This window comes from Opisthocomus hoazin, chromosome 19 (assembly GCF_030867145.1).
Source record: "Opisthocomus hoazin isolate bOpiHoa1 chromosome 19, bOpiHoa1.hap1, whole genome shotgun sequence".
Classification (NCBI taxonomy): Eukaryota; Metazoa; Chordata; class Aves; order Opisthocomiformes; family Opisthocomidae; genus Opisthocomus; species Opisthocomus hoazin.
In genome coordinates, this window is record NC_134432.1 from 11,280,981 (window position 1) to 11,294,169 (window position 13,189).

General features: G+C 60.7%; 3 protein-coding genes across 4 annotated transcripts in view; all 3 read left to right on the forward strand.

The window, feature by feature from the left end:
- EEIG1 (estrogen-induced osteoclastogenesis regulator 1) overlaps window positions 1-5,920 on the forward strand; it is a 38,220-nt gene extending 32,300 nt beyond the window's left edge. For both annotated transcript variants that reach the window (XM_075439126.1, XM_075439127.1), the window contains one exon: window positions 741-5,920. In XM_075439126.1, the coding sequence (XP_075295241.1) occupies window positions 741-786 (46 nt within the window). In that variant the 3' untranslated portion in view covers window positions 787-5,920. The remainder of the gene's footprint in view (window positions 1-740) is intronic.
- A 454-nt stretch (window positions 5,921-6,374) lies between these two features.
- Window positions 6,375-8,294, forward strand: DPM2 (dolichyl-phosphate mannosyltransferase subunit 2, regulatory). Its single transcript, XM_075439426.1, has 4 exons — window positions 6,375-6,425; window positions 6,667-6,756; window positions 7,385-7,487; window positions 7,788-8,294. Exons 1-4 carry the CDS (start codon window positions 6,423-6,425, stop codon window positions 7,844-7,846), a joined length of 255 nt encoding a protein of 84 aa, XP_075295541.1. The 5' UTR covers window positions 6,375-6,422; the 3' UTR covers window positions 7,847-8,294.
- A 2,304-nt stretch (window positions 8,295-10,598) lies between these two features.
- On the forward strand, window positions 10,599-12,465 carry ST6GALNAC4 (ST6 N-acetylgalactosaminide alpha-2,6-sialyltransferase 4). The gene is made up of 6 exons (XM_075439395.1): window positions 10,599-10,686; window positions 10,943-11,004; window positions 11,161-11,325; window positions 11,477-11,889; window positions 11,999-12,106; window positions 12,184-12,465. The coding sequence occupies exons 2-6, from the start codon at window positions 10,993-10,995 to the stop codon at window positions 12,371-12,373; spliced, it is 888 nt and encodes a 295-aa protein (XP_075295510.1). The 5' UTR covers window positions 10,599-10,686; window positions 10,943-10,992; the 3' UTR covers window positions 12,374-12,465.
- Window positions 12,466-13,189: the final 724 nt, after the last annotated feature.

The window sequence follows — 13,189 nt, forward strand, 5'->3', positions numbered from 1 at the left end:
CGCACAGTAACACCCCTGGGATCCCTCTGGTGACAGGCTACAGCTGCACTGGAGTACAAGTGCGGTTCTCAGCAGGAGCTCAGAGGGATAATGTGATCCTAGTTGTTAGATCCAAGAACAGAAGTAAAGAATAAAAGGACAAAATGGTCAAGGCTGGTTCCTGCTTGCTCCTGCGCCCTACTGAAGGCAGGGAGCTTTGCCTCCTGCTGGCCTGCAGCAAAACTGCAGCAGCCTGCTTGATTGTCCCTTTTCCCCGCCTCCTCCATCGTCGTCAAGGCCTTGTTCTATTATGGAAGTCTTCTGAACAAATTAAACTTTTTCTTGCCACAATAGCTCTTAATACAGTGTCTTGGTTAGTTGCATTTGAGCCTTTATAGTGCCTTTTGAGGTTAAAAAAAAAAGGCAATAATGGTAATGCGCAGATGTGTCAAGTTGGTGACAAAACCGGGAGCAAAGCAAAGCCAGAAACACGAGCTCATTGCGCAGGATGCTCCCCCTTTTCCTCTGTCCTTTAGAAGAATTCAGCTCTTTCAAGTGCTCTAGTGGTAGCTTGCCACGTAGCTGTCTGTTTTGTGTTATAAGGGTTGACTTCTTGCCAGACTAACTCGTTATTTTCAGTATTTTGTGTGGGGTTAGAAGGCGATGTTTGTGAGTGGAGAGTGCTCTGGAGAAGAGCTTGCTTGCTCTAAGTGACTGAGGAAAATCTGGCTTTCTCATCTTCTTCCCCTCTGCTTCCCCAGGGTCTCATCTGGAGTTTACGAGCCAGTGGTGATTGAAACCCACTAAATGTGAAGAACAGGGTAGAGCTGCTGGAAACAGGTCCCCTACCCGGTCCGCTGCCACATGGATGCCAACCTTTACCTCTCTTCATGCAGCATTCCAGAAGGGATTTCTTCACGCCCCTCCCCGTACATTTGCACTGCAGAACTACTCTGATACCACTCCAGATCATGCACTTTCCCCGTGTTGGCATCACCCTTCTCCGCTTCCCGGTTATTCCAGTGCCTGCCTTCCCCCCGTTTCTGGTGAGACACAAGGTGTCTGTTGGGCTTGTCCCTAGTCCTAGAGGATGTTGCTCATCTGCATCCCTCACTCCACCCATTCACTTGCAATAGGGGACTTCTCAGCTTCTTTCTCCCCAAAACGTTGGGTTATACCACTGTGAACTCTTCAGACCACTGGGGGAGGGGGAAACTGTTCTAACCAAACCGAGAGCTGTGTGTTGGTGACGCGGTGAAATGGCCACTTGCAGGATGCTTTATTCCATTGACTCTGCAAGCAAACATCACCCTCCGAGGCAACGGTTTTACTGAACAAGGTATGCTGTGGTGTGCACTTCACCTCCCTGCCCTCAAATCCCCAGACATCCTCTTCTCATAGGAAATATCTCCCAAAAGTGCATTTCAGAAAACTACCGCAACCCAGATGGGAGTTGACAAACGGTTAAATGCTAGTGCTTGTAATACCACTAACTGCATTGCGCCCTTCCACTGCTGGGCATGGAAGGGCAGTGTTCACCTATGAGCATTAGCAGGAGCACTTTAGAGGTTCCAGATTTTACCTGGAGGAGGCTTCTACTTGCTGTTCCAGGAGCGTAATCCCTGTTTGCTGGACTGATTCAGCAAATAGGCGCTGCTGGAGCTTGGAATACTAAGCCTCTTTTTTTTTGGCTCAGGAAGGGAACTGCCCTTCTTGGACTGTGAAAAGAATCTGGTTATCTGACAGCCCTCCCCTGGGCCAGAGCAGGATGCAGTTGACTAAAGTGGTCTCTCCGTTGTGGTGGCGATAAACAATTGCTTCTCTTGGCCTGGGCCAGTAAGGGAGATGGTATTGGTTGGCCTTTCTTGCCGTGTCACCAGGGGTCTATGGCTGAGCTGATTCCTTTCAGGGCTGGGGAGAAGCCACTGTCTCTGCCTTCAAAGGTAGAATGGGCGTTTGCTGCTGCGTTAGCCACAGCAGCCGACCTTACCTGCTCCGTGGTGATTGAACTCTTCTGACAAGGCTTCAAACTGTTTTCTGGTTGATCTTTCAATAGCTCTTCTGTGGGTTTGGTTTCTGCAGCTGTTTGACACTTTAGCCGCCTCTTTTCCTTGCAGTGTGTGGCAGAGATGTCGGTCCCTTTCAGCTCCTGCTTACAGATTCTCCTGGCAGCTGTATTGCGAACGGGGATCTATGCAGACTCCAGCTGTGGGCCGTCGGCAGGCCGTGCTTGCAGCCCTTCCTGTACAGAGACTCAGCCGATAAGCTATTTCTGCGTAGTGCCCTTTCCTCTTTTGCCGGTGTACCGTAGTAGCACTCGGTGGCTGTGCACTCAGAGCAATGGCACGCTCCCAGGGATGGCTGGGGACGTGCCCTCCTCTGACACACCTGTGCGTGCACACACTTGTCCTGTTCATCAAGGAAGGACTTGTAACTGATCACGATGTTGTTGAAATTCTTAGTTATTGTAAAGCCTTTTTTAAAGGAAAAAAAAAAAAAAGATTGTGATCTCTGTGACCAGAATGCATGCAGATGAGCTACTGGAAAAGGGAATTTGGCAGAATGAGAAACAAGGAATGAAAGGGCCTTGATTTATATTTTTTTTTTCTCCCTGCTAGCTAAGGATGGCTGCATGGGGAGTGTGCTAGGCAGTGTGGCAAAGCTATACAGCTGCTCACTGTGTTTCGACAGCTTCTCTCTTTGAGTCGAGGTTTATTTCTGTGTTTGGACAGACCACATATAGGATATGGATTTTTTTCACCCTTTCCCTTCAAAGGGAATTAAATTTGGATTAGGACAAGAAAGGGAGTACAGACAACACCTTGGTTTGGTTTAATGTAGGGGAAAAAAGTACTGGATCTTTTGAGTCTGTCTAGAACAAAAACTCTTTCACGCTTGCTGGTGTTTTTCAGTGGTGATCTCTTCTTCATTCATTCTGAGTAGGTTTGGCACTGGCTAGCAGGCTGGTGAGCATCCTGGCCCGTTCCTGGGGTGATATGTGTCTGCAGGAAGGGGAGAGCTGCTTGCTTGTCTCTCTCCCTGGGGCCCTGCCAGACAGCCAGGCCTGGTCTGACCCTCCAAGGGTGAGGGCAGAGGCAGGCTGGGGCAGCAGTGGGTGTTCGGCGCGGTCTGCGGACGGCCGCGCGGAGCTGGGGCTCAGGCTGCTCCCCGGCACCTGCTGCTCCCTGCGGGGAATCGGGTCCAACCAGGACCTGAAAGGAGCAAACACAAGCCAGGAAAGAGGCCAAAGCCCAGCTTGCTTCTGCTGCTTTTCTTCTGTTCCCATGAAAACAACGGCAGTCACTGTCAGAGCAGTTGGGAGCCCAGGGCTTTCTTCTGGGCTTCCACGGGCAAGAGTCAGCTGCTCCGAGGCGCTGGCAGCTTGGCACATCACGAAATCCCCAGTGGGACAGAGGGAGGAATCTCTTCCCAGTGAAGCAAGAGGAGAAGCAGTTGAGCTTTTTGGAAGGCTGGTCTCATCATCCCAGGCTGGCAGAGGTGTAACCTGCTCCGTCACAGAGCTGTGGCCACCCTGGGCACGTCTCTGGCTTCTCTTCCAGCGGCTTGGCCCATCACTGCTTGCGTTTTTGATAACTGTCTCATAGGGTATCTCTTCCTTGTCTCCACGTTGTTGTTGACTCCACAGATCCTGGTCTTTACATAGCTTTTTAGCACTCCTACCCCTCGTTTTGAATACGAAAGCAGCCCTAGTCATCCAGCCTGGTGCAGCACAGCCAGGGCTGGAACACCCAGAGCAGATCCCAAGGGAGGAAGGAGTAGCCTGTTCCTATTCCCAGGTCCCACGCAGAGCTCCCGCTGCACGTCCGTCCCGAGCGATGCCCTGCGGTCCCTGGCCGGCGATGGGCGTACAAGGCGCTGGTGGTGGCAGCGGGGTCACTTGTCCCACAGACTCGCTGCCGTCTCTCGGGAAGCTGCGTCTCGCGAGCACTTTTTCCTTGTGGCATCGCTGCCGTCTGTTCCTTGTTGGACTTTGAACATGTGAGAAGTGAATCAGTTTCCAGACCCAAACCGCTGGCTAGTTTCCTTTGGGTGGGTTTTGTTTCTTTTTTCTGTCATGAAGTTTATTGAATTTTTTTTTTTTTTTTGTAAACCCAGCAGGCTGGTGTTTTTTTGACTGCATTATTGTTTCATTGATATTTTATTCCTGGGGGGCTGAGGGGGGGGACACGTTCTTCCCCACATTGTTCCCCTTCTTGGGGGATTCAGAGGTGGCTTAAACAAGTGAAAGGACCTTACTGGCAAGGCTCGGCTTCCCCTGGGTTTCAGATGCTGGCGAGCAGGGCTGCTCCTGCCTGGCTGACCCTGGAGAGCAGAGCTGGTTCTCTGCTCCGGTCCTGGGGCCAGGCAAAACGTGTGGGCTCTGCTCTCCCAGTTTTTGGACCTTTAGCTGGTGGAAGCCTGTTGCAAAGAGTTGGAAATTTCAGTGTAACTTTTATACTAACTTTTTTTTTAAAACCAGTATAAATGGAGTGAATGTCCAAAAGAATAGGCTTTAGTTGTGACTTGGTGAAGGAGATGGGTTTCATTTGGAAATTGTGATGGAAAAAGGGGGAGAAGGATGCTGCTCCTCCATCTTGTTCTTTTGTATGGTCGGCACTTTAAACGGGGGTCTTTGTGCTGTCCTGACCCTGGGTGCGATGGGCAGCAGGCATGTGATCTCTTCCCCACCCCCATTGCCGCATCACTTTGAAAGTTAAGAAGCCCCCTTTTAAATGTTTGCTTCAGTTTTTAGAGGGTTCCGAACCAGGCTGAGACCTGAAGAAATCCGTATTTCATTCGCATCTTAGTAGGAGGGGTTGACTTTTTATTTATTTTGTCGTTGCTGTTTCTTTTTAAACCGGTGGCCGTGCAGCTGGCCTCTGCGCGCGCTGTTGTGAACCTCTGGGAAGAACCTCACTCCAGGTACTCTAGAGCACCTAGGTGACAGACCCCTCCTGGCGAGGGGCCCCGCTCCCAGCCTCGGGGAGCTGCGAATTCACCCCCCGTCCCGTCCCCTGCCACCCCGCCTGGCTCTAGCTGCCCCGGGCCGTGCCCTGGTGACTGAGCCCTGTGGACAAGGCTGGTCACCAGGGCCGAGTTCCTGCAAACACTGCCTGGTCGCAGGTGTTTGTCCGTGAAAAGCCACTTTCTCGCTGGGGGAAGGGGGGAATGATAAATGCAAAATCCTCTCCCCCAGCCCCGCTTCCCTCCCGAGAGCTGCGTCGTCCGTCAGCCCACCCGAGCCTGGTGCCCTCCACGCTGCGTCGCCCCTGCCCCGGCGGGAGGGAGCGGACGTGGAAACCTGGGAAATAAAAAACGAAAAAAAGGAATTTGGGTGAAGCTGTGAGCGAGAGGTGTGGCTGAGCCTCCGAACTTGCCTCAAACACAAGGAATAATGGTAGAGCCCGGTATTTTTGTGGGGGGAGGGAGGGGAAGGGGAGATCGTGTTTTATTTTCTTGAAAGTTAATTGAGCTTGGTGATCTTCGGAGAAGGCGCGCACTTGATTTGTATCAGATTCTATAGAGAGATTGCTGATATTTTTGGAAAGGGAAAGGGTCTATGCAAACTTCCAAAATTGCTTGAAAGAGAGTTTAACATTTTTTTACTTTGAAATCTAAAGATAAATCTAACTTTTTTCTGAAAGCAGAAGCGCGTTTAGAAAGAGAAGCTACTTCCACTGCTCTATTTTGATGACGATTCTTGGAAAGTTTGGGCTGGAGGGAATGACTATTTTTCACCATTTTTATCTTGCTCCTCTAGTTTTTTTGTTTCTTTTTCTAACGGAATGCTGTGCCGTCTTTGATTCAACAGATCGTGTTTGTATTTTCTGTATCTGGTTCCTAACGTAGAGAAATAACAAATATATGAGGAAATCAATATAATGTCAAATGTTGTTATGGCTTGGGGGGAAAAATAAAGGTTTTTGGTACTTCACACTGACGCTTCCGGCTTGGTTTCTTATTTTACACGGGCTGGGGTTCAGAAACACTCGCGGAGGGCGCGGGAGGGCCCGGGGCTGGGGCCCGGTGCGGTGCCGGCGGAGGCTGGGCGGGAGCGGGGCCTTCCCCGGGCCCCTGCGCCTTTGGGCGCCGGAGAGGGGCGTCCCCGGCCTTGGCTGCCGCCCCCTCCGTGTCTCGGCTTCTCCCTTCGCTCCAGCCGCCGGCCCGTCCCTTCCCCGGGGGAGCCCGACAGAGCCCCCGCACCCGCTCGGGCCCTCCCGGTGCGGCGGGACCGGACGGGTCGGGCCAAGCACCCACCGCGGGACTACACTTCCCGTCATGCTCCGGGCGAGCCGGTTCCACAATGCCGCGGGCCCTAGCCCGCCTCTCCTCATGGTCGTCTCCGGCCGGGGGGAGGGCGGGGCTGGCGCCGAGCGCGCTGATTGGTGGCCGCTGCCGGAAGGGCGGGGCTGGCGGGAGGGCGGCCGGGGCCGGCGGTCGCCATGGTGAGTGGGGCCGGGCGCGCCCCCCGCCCCGGGGCGCCGCGAAGGGACCCGGGCCCGGCCCCGGCCCCGGCCCCGGCCCCGGCCCGGGGGGAGGCGGCCGGGGCAGCGCCTGGAGGAGCGGGCTGCGGCAGGGCCCGGCCCCGGCCGCTCTGCCCTCTCCGTCGCGCTCCGGGCCCGTTACCGGCTGCCGCGCAGGCTCCGCGGCCTGCGGGCCCCGCCGTCACTCTGTCTCCCTTCGCAGGCCACGGCGACGGACCGGGCGGTCGGATTCGGCCTGGTCGCCTTCAGCCTCCTGCTCTTCGCTTACTACACCCTCTGGGTCGTCGTGCTGGTACGGGCCTGCTCGGGCCACCGCGCCCTGCTCGCCTCACCCCAGGCGCTGGCCTGGGCTCTGGGTGCCCGTGTGCCCGAGGGACGCTGCCTGGCCGGCTTCCTGGGTAAAAGCTTCAGGGCGGAGGTTCCTCGCTCTGGCGGCACGGCCATTGCCTCTGCTGGGTGTGCCGGCCCTGGCCTGGGTCATGCTGCCTTCCCCGCGGCTGTCAGGTGGGCTGTCCGGCCGTGTGAGCCCGAGGCTGGCCGGAGCTGTCAGCGAGAGCCAGAGCCGGGTCGCTCTGCAGGGGTGGACCTTGGTGTTCACGTTTGCAGTCCTCCAGGTTCCTGGTTCCAAGCAGGCCAGCAGCCGTGCCCACCCTGAGACCCCGTGGCTGCAGGACCCCTGTGCCGGCCTCGTGTCACTGCCCCTCATCGCCTGCCGAACACGGGACCCCTCACTGCCCGCCCTCTGCGTCCCTGCCGCTGCGGCCTGAGCCATGTGTGGCTCTGGGCACCGTGGGGGTTTTTTTAGCTATCTCCTCATGCCTGATATTTCCGCCCTGCTTTCAAACCCCTGCGGCTGCAGGTGTCAGGGACGTGCCCTGGCATTATGCCCACCTGCTGATGCCCCTCTCTGTCCCCTGCAGCCCTTTATCGACAGCGACCACGGCATCCACCGGTACTTCTTGCCTCGGGAGTACGCGGTGATCATCCCCATGGTGGCCGGGCTGCTGCTGCTGCTATTTATAGGTGAGTGTTATTTCTGTTGTTCTAATTAGAAGCTTCTAAATTAGGAAGAGAGACGAGAGTTGCTGGGGGTTAGCTGATGTGTGACACTCGTGGCACGCTCCCTGCGGCTCCTGCTGCAGCTTAGCCTGGCACGGGCTCTTGGGGCGTGTGTTTGTGTGTAACTCTGGCTGTTTGAGCCTCTGGACAGCAGAATTGTTCCTGAATCGCTCTGCTGAGGGTCTGTTTCTCACCGCAATGTGTTTTAAAAGTGTCCATAATTAGAAGTTTTCTGGCTGAATCTGTTCTTCTGTCTCGTGGCAGGTGTTTTTATCATGGTCGTGATGTGGAAGAGCAGGAAACCTGCCAAGAAATCGGACTGAAGGCCCAGCAAAGAGACATGTGGAGAAGGCGCCCGCCCTGCGGCGTTGCAGCCGGCGAAAGGCTTTGCCTGCAGCACCGGGCAGACGCCTTGTGCCGGGGGCTCAGCGCCGAGCTGGCTGCGCTCGCCCACGGCCCTTCCCGCAGGGATGAAGCGTTCTGTAGTTTACGACTTACTGACCAAAGGGAAGCAAAAGGGACCTCGGGTGCTCGTCGAGAGAGGGACCAGAGCCCTGGCTGTGAGGGACCTGCCCCTGGCTGCCTGCTCCGCTGCGCCTCGGCCCGCGCTGGCTCGAGGAGCTGTCGGCGTCCGGCAGCTGTGACCGCCGGCGTGCGAGCCGAGCCCCGACCCCTGCCCGCTGCTCGGCCTCTGGGTCGCCCTTCCCCTCTGCTCCTGCTGCGTCCGGTAGTTTGTTCCTTCTGGGGTTTTTTAAATGTCCATGTATGGTTTGTGAGTGGTGTTTTTTTTTTAATTGGATTCAAGTTTTAGAGGAAAGAAATGAGACTTCGGGCTTGGAAAAGGTGAAACCAGCACACTTGCGTTCTCTGTCTGCCTGTGGGAAGGGCTGGTCATGGTCAGGTTCAGGGCTCGAGGCCAGGCTGGACGGGGCTGAGCGACCTGCGCTAGTTGCAGGTGTCCCTGCTCGCTGTGGGGGGTGGGCTAGGTGACCCCTGACAGGTCCCCCCCAACCCAAACCATTCTGTGATTCTGTGGGCCCTTACCTTTCTGCGAGGGGCTGGCGTGCAGAGGACGCGGGGACAGTGCCACTGCTGCGAGGAGATGCCCTGGGTCACGCGGAAGCGCCTGGCTCCGGCGCTCGCGGTGCAGTTCCCGTCATGGCTGCCAGCCGCTGGCTGCATTCCTGCCCCGCGTGAGGCTCGGCGCGGTGGCACCCGGCCCTGCCCGGTGGGATGTCCGTGCTGGGTGGCTCCCCCAGACCCCGGTGAGCGGGGTCACCCTCGGTAAAGGTCCACGAGGTCTCGGTCCCTGTCCTCTGTCCGCGCCGAGGGGCTGCCACGGCCTGCCGGGGTGGCTGCTGCTGCGTGGCTGTCCTGGCTTTGTCACCCTGCTCTGAACGGTGACAGTGGCAGTGCCCAATGCCATGTTGGGGAAGGTCCTGCCCCGGGCTCTCCGTGGGCCGTGTCCCACGGGCAGGGAAGCGCCAAGAGAACCCGGCCTCGTGCTGGGGGCTGCTTTACCCCTCCTGGGGTAGCTCCAGCATCAGGAGGGTGGATTTGGGGCGCCCCGATCCTTCTCGTGTGTGCTGTGAGCTTCCCCAACCAGACAGCAGCGTGCCCCACCGTCTCCCGTCCTGCCGGGGCATAACGCTGGTGGCCTGGGGACGCCCTGGGCACCGCAGGTCTGGGGCTGAAGCCGGCTGTGGTTGGATGCACTGTGTGGCTGGGGCTGCTCCAGAGGCCAGGCTGCAGCTGGAGGTCCCTTCCCAGCTCTGGGGGAGGCTGTGGGGCAGATCTGCTGGAGAGCAGCTCTGTGGAGAGGGACCTGGGTGTCCGGGTGGGTGACAGGTTGGCCACGAGCCAGCAGTGTGCCCTGGCTGCCAAGAAGGACAGTGGGATCCTGGGGTGCATTAGGAGGAGTGTGGCCAGCAGGTCGAGGGAGGTTCTCCTCCCCCTCTGCCCTGCCCTGGGGAGGCCCCATCTGGAGTCCTGTGTCCAGTTCTGGGCTCCTCAGCTCAAGAAAGATGAGGAGCTACTGGAGAGAGTCCAGTGGAGGGCTACAAGGATGATGAGGGGACTGGAGCATCTCTGCTACGAGGAGAGGCTGAGGGAACTGGGCTTGTTCAGCCTGGAGAAGGCTGCGAGGGGACCTTAGAAATGCCTCCAAGTATCTGCAGGGTGGGTGTCAGGAGGATGGGGCCAGACTCTTTTCAGTGGTGCCCAGTGACAGGACAAAGGGCAATGGGCACAAACTGAAGCAGAGGAAGTTCCGTCTGAACACGAGGAAGAACTTCTTCCCTCTGAGGGTGACGGAGCCCTGGCACAGGCTGCCCACGGAGGCTGTGGAGTCTCCTTCTCTGGAGATATTCCAGCCCCGCCTGGACGCGGTGCTGTGCAGCCTGCTCTGGGTGACCCTGCTTGGGCAGGGGGGTTGGACTGGGTGACCCACAGAGGTCCCTTCCAAGCCCGACCATGCTGGGATTCTGTGGGGCCGTGCCGGGCTGTCCCCTCACTGCGGCTGACTCCCCCGCTCCCCCTTTTCCCTTCTGTCTGGCTGCTCCCAGCGAGGAACCTTGCTCCCTCCCAGCCCCCCGCCCGCGGAGGGGCTCAGCCCCCCCGTGCAGGTGGGTTCGAGCTGGGGCCGGGGGAGGCCAAGGGGGACAAACTGAGGTGTGCCCTGGGCGCTGTGTCCCGCGCCAAAGCCCAGCAGTGTCCCTGTCACCTCCTTCCTCCTGGCCAAAGCCTGCGAGGAATGGGGTTGCGACCAGTTTCAGGGTTACTGGGACCAGTTTCAGGGTCACTTCTCATCCTTTCTGGCTGACAGCAGGACAGAACGAAGCCCAGCGTCCCCCCCCCGGGCAGGCGGCTCGCTCGGGGGCCGTTTCTTGGCCCTGGGCATGAGGGGCTGCGGGTGGCCATCGGGTCCCGGGGCGGTGGTCCCCGGACGCAGGGGATGGGCACGGGGGGGGCCCGGTGCGCCGCTCCCGGAGCCGCGGGCGGGGCTGGGGGGGGAACCGGAGCCGGAGCCGGGCGGGGGCGGTCCCGGTAGTGCCCGCTCCGCCCCGCCCCGCCAGCCCAGCCCGGTGCCGCCCGGGGGGGATGCGGGGCCCGGCGCTGTCCCTGGGGGCCGGGGAGCGGGGCCGCCGCGGGGGGGCTCGGCGCGGTGAGCGGGGCCGGTACCGGGCACCGGGACCCCTACCCGGGGGGGGCCGCACCTGCGGCGAGACGGGGGACACGGGGGGGGCGGGGGGGGCTGTCCTGGGGATCCCTACGAAAAGGCGGGGGGGGGGGGCCCGGCCCCGGGGGTTCTCTAGTAAAGCCGGGGGGGAAGGAAGGGGGCCGGGGGGGCAAGAAGGGAGCCGGGGGGCCCCCCCGTACCCCGCTCTCTGGCGCCGCCGCTGAGCCCGCTCTTGGCGCAGGGTGCGAGCCCCCGCCCTCCGGGTGAGACCCCCCCCGGCCCCCCCCGAGGATGAAGACCCTGGTGAGTATCGGGGGGGGGGCCCCGGGGCCGCTCGCGTGGCTGCCGGCAGGAAGCGCGCGGCGCCGGCAGCGCGCGCGGCCCGCCCCGCCCCGCCCCGCCGAGGGGCTGCGGGGCCCGGGGACCCCCCCCTCACCCCCGTGCCCCCCCCGCTCCCAGGTCCGGCTGCTGGCAGCGCTGGCCTGCGCCGCGGCCCTGGCCCTGCTGCCCGCCCTGCTGCGCGCCCGCCCGCCGCCCCGCTGCCCGGCCCCGGCCCCCCGCCGCGGCCCCCCGGCCCCCGCCCCCCGCAGCTTGCGGGGCTACAGCCGCGTCCCCGACGGCCAGGTGCGTGGGGAGGGGGCCCCATATCCCCCCCCCCCTCCGTGACTCAGTTTCCCTTTCCTCAGGGGGGCGTGGGGAGGGGGCTCGACTCGCCCCCTCCCCGTGCCTCAGTTTCCCCTTGCAGGGGGCTGACGGGGGGCTCGTCTCTCCGCAGCCGCTGCGGCGCGCACCATGTGCCCGCTGCGCCGTCGTGTCCAGCTCCGGGCAGATGCTGGGGTCACGCCTGGGACGGGCCATCGACGGGCAGGAGTGCGTCCTGCGCATGAACCATGCCCCCACCGCCGGCTACGAGGAGGACGTGGGCGCGCGGAGCACCGTCCGGGTGGTCTCGCACACCAGCGTCCCGCTGCTGCTGAGGAACCAGCCCTACTTCTTCCAGCAGTCCCAGGAGACCCTCTACGTCGTCTGGGGGCCAGCGAAGAAGATGAGCAGGGAGAAGGTGGGCTCGACCTACCGGGCGCTGCTGAAGGTGGCGGAGACGTACCCCCACGTGCAGATCTACACCCTGACCGAGGAGAAGATGGCGTATTGCGACGACGTCTTCCAGAACGAGACGGGGAAGAACAGGTACTGCCAGCTCCCGAGGAGCCCCCGTTGGGTCCCCCCCGCCGCCGGGCACCCAGCCGGGACGGCAGTGCCGTGCCACCCGCTCCAGCGCGGCCGCGGTGCGTTGCAGGGTGAAGTCGGGCTCCTTCCTGAGCACGGGCTGGTTCACCATGATCCTGGCCATGGAGCTGTGCGAGCAGATCTGCGTCTTCGGCATGGTCAGCGACAGCTACTGCAGGTGAGCGGGGAGGTGGGCGCGGGGTGGTCCGGCGTCCCACCTCCGAGTCCCGTGCCCACCCCGTCCCCTCCTGCCAGCGAGAAGAACCACTCGAGCGTGCCCTACCACTACTTCGAGAAGGGCCGGCTGGACGAGTGCAGGATGTACCTGGTGCACGAGCAAGCCCGCCGCGCCGGGCACCGCTTCATCACCGAGAAAGCCATTTTCTCCCGCTGGGCCAAGAAGAGGAACATCATCTTCACCCACCCGTCCTGGGCAGGCAAGTAGGGCACCGGCCATGGGGTGCGGCGGGGGGGACCCCGGTAGCCGGCGGCTCCCATCCTGCAGCCACGCGTCTCAGCTCTGCCAGTGCCAGGGCTGAAAGCCTCTTGCCAAGCCCTGGAGCGGGGAGTCTCCGTCTCTGCAGCGCCAGGGCCTGTTTCCCCAGCTGGTGGGTGGGCTGGGACCCCCTGTGTCGGTGCACGGGGGGACCATGAGCTGGACCCATGAAGCCACGTGGGCTCTGAGCACCGACCTGGATGGACCCAGGGCAACCACGAAGGTTTTCCACGTGCTTTCCTGGGGTGAATATTTAATGCAGGATTAAACTCTCACGCTGCTGGGCTCCAGCGCGACACAGGGCAGGAGAGCTTGGTCTCTCCCAGGCGTGAAGCTTCACCACGGTCCCTGCCCTGAGACCTGGCCCTGGGTGTGGGGCGCGGGGAGCTGGGGCTGGGCCCCCCAGTCCTGCTGCCCCCTGGGCAGGGCTCCAGCTGCCCCTGTGCCCCCCAGCCGTGAAGCCCAGGGGCTGCACGCGCCCCGAGGACTCCGAGTTGCCTTCTCACAAGTGCCCTTGGATTCAAACCAAAGCAAACGCGGCCATTAAAAGCGTTTTTAACTCGATGGTGCCCTGTGCTGCGCCCCTTGCTGCTGGGGGATGGGGGGGACATGGGGATGGGGGGGACATGGGGCTGGCAGCTGGTGGCAGGGCTGTGGTCCCCTGCTCCCCTGCCCGGCTGTAAATAAGAGTGGGGGGTGCCGAGGGGGTAGAGGTGAGCCCCAGCGCTGAGGAGGGTGCCGAGGGGGTTTGGGAAGCAGCAGCTG

What these genes read in the sequence shown, in the direction of transcription:
- DPM2 (XM_075439426.1), top strand. An exon ending in CCCTCTGGGTCGTCGTGCTG is followed by an intron (nt 6,757 to 7,384) that starts GTACGGGCCTGC and finishes TGTCCCCTGCAG; the next exon opens with CCCTTTATCGACAGCGACCA. An exon ending in GCTGCTGCTGCTATTTATAG is followed by an intron (nt 7,488 to 7,787) that starts GTGAGTGTTATT and finishes GTCTCGTGGCAG; the next exon opens with GTGTTTTTATCATGGTCGTG.
- ST6GALNAC4 (XM_075439395.1), top strand. An exon ending in GCCGCGTCCCCGACGGCCAG is followed by an intron (nt 11,326 to 11,476) that starts GTGCGTGGGGAG and finishes GTCTCTCCGCAG; the next exon opens with CCGCTGCGGCGCGCACCATG. An exon ending in GTCAGCGACAGCTACTGCAG is followed by an intron (nt 12,107 to 12,183) that starts GTGAGCGGGGAG and finishes CCCTCCTGCCAG; the next exon opens with CGAGAAGAACCACTCGAGCG.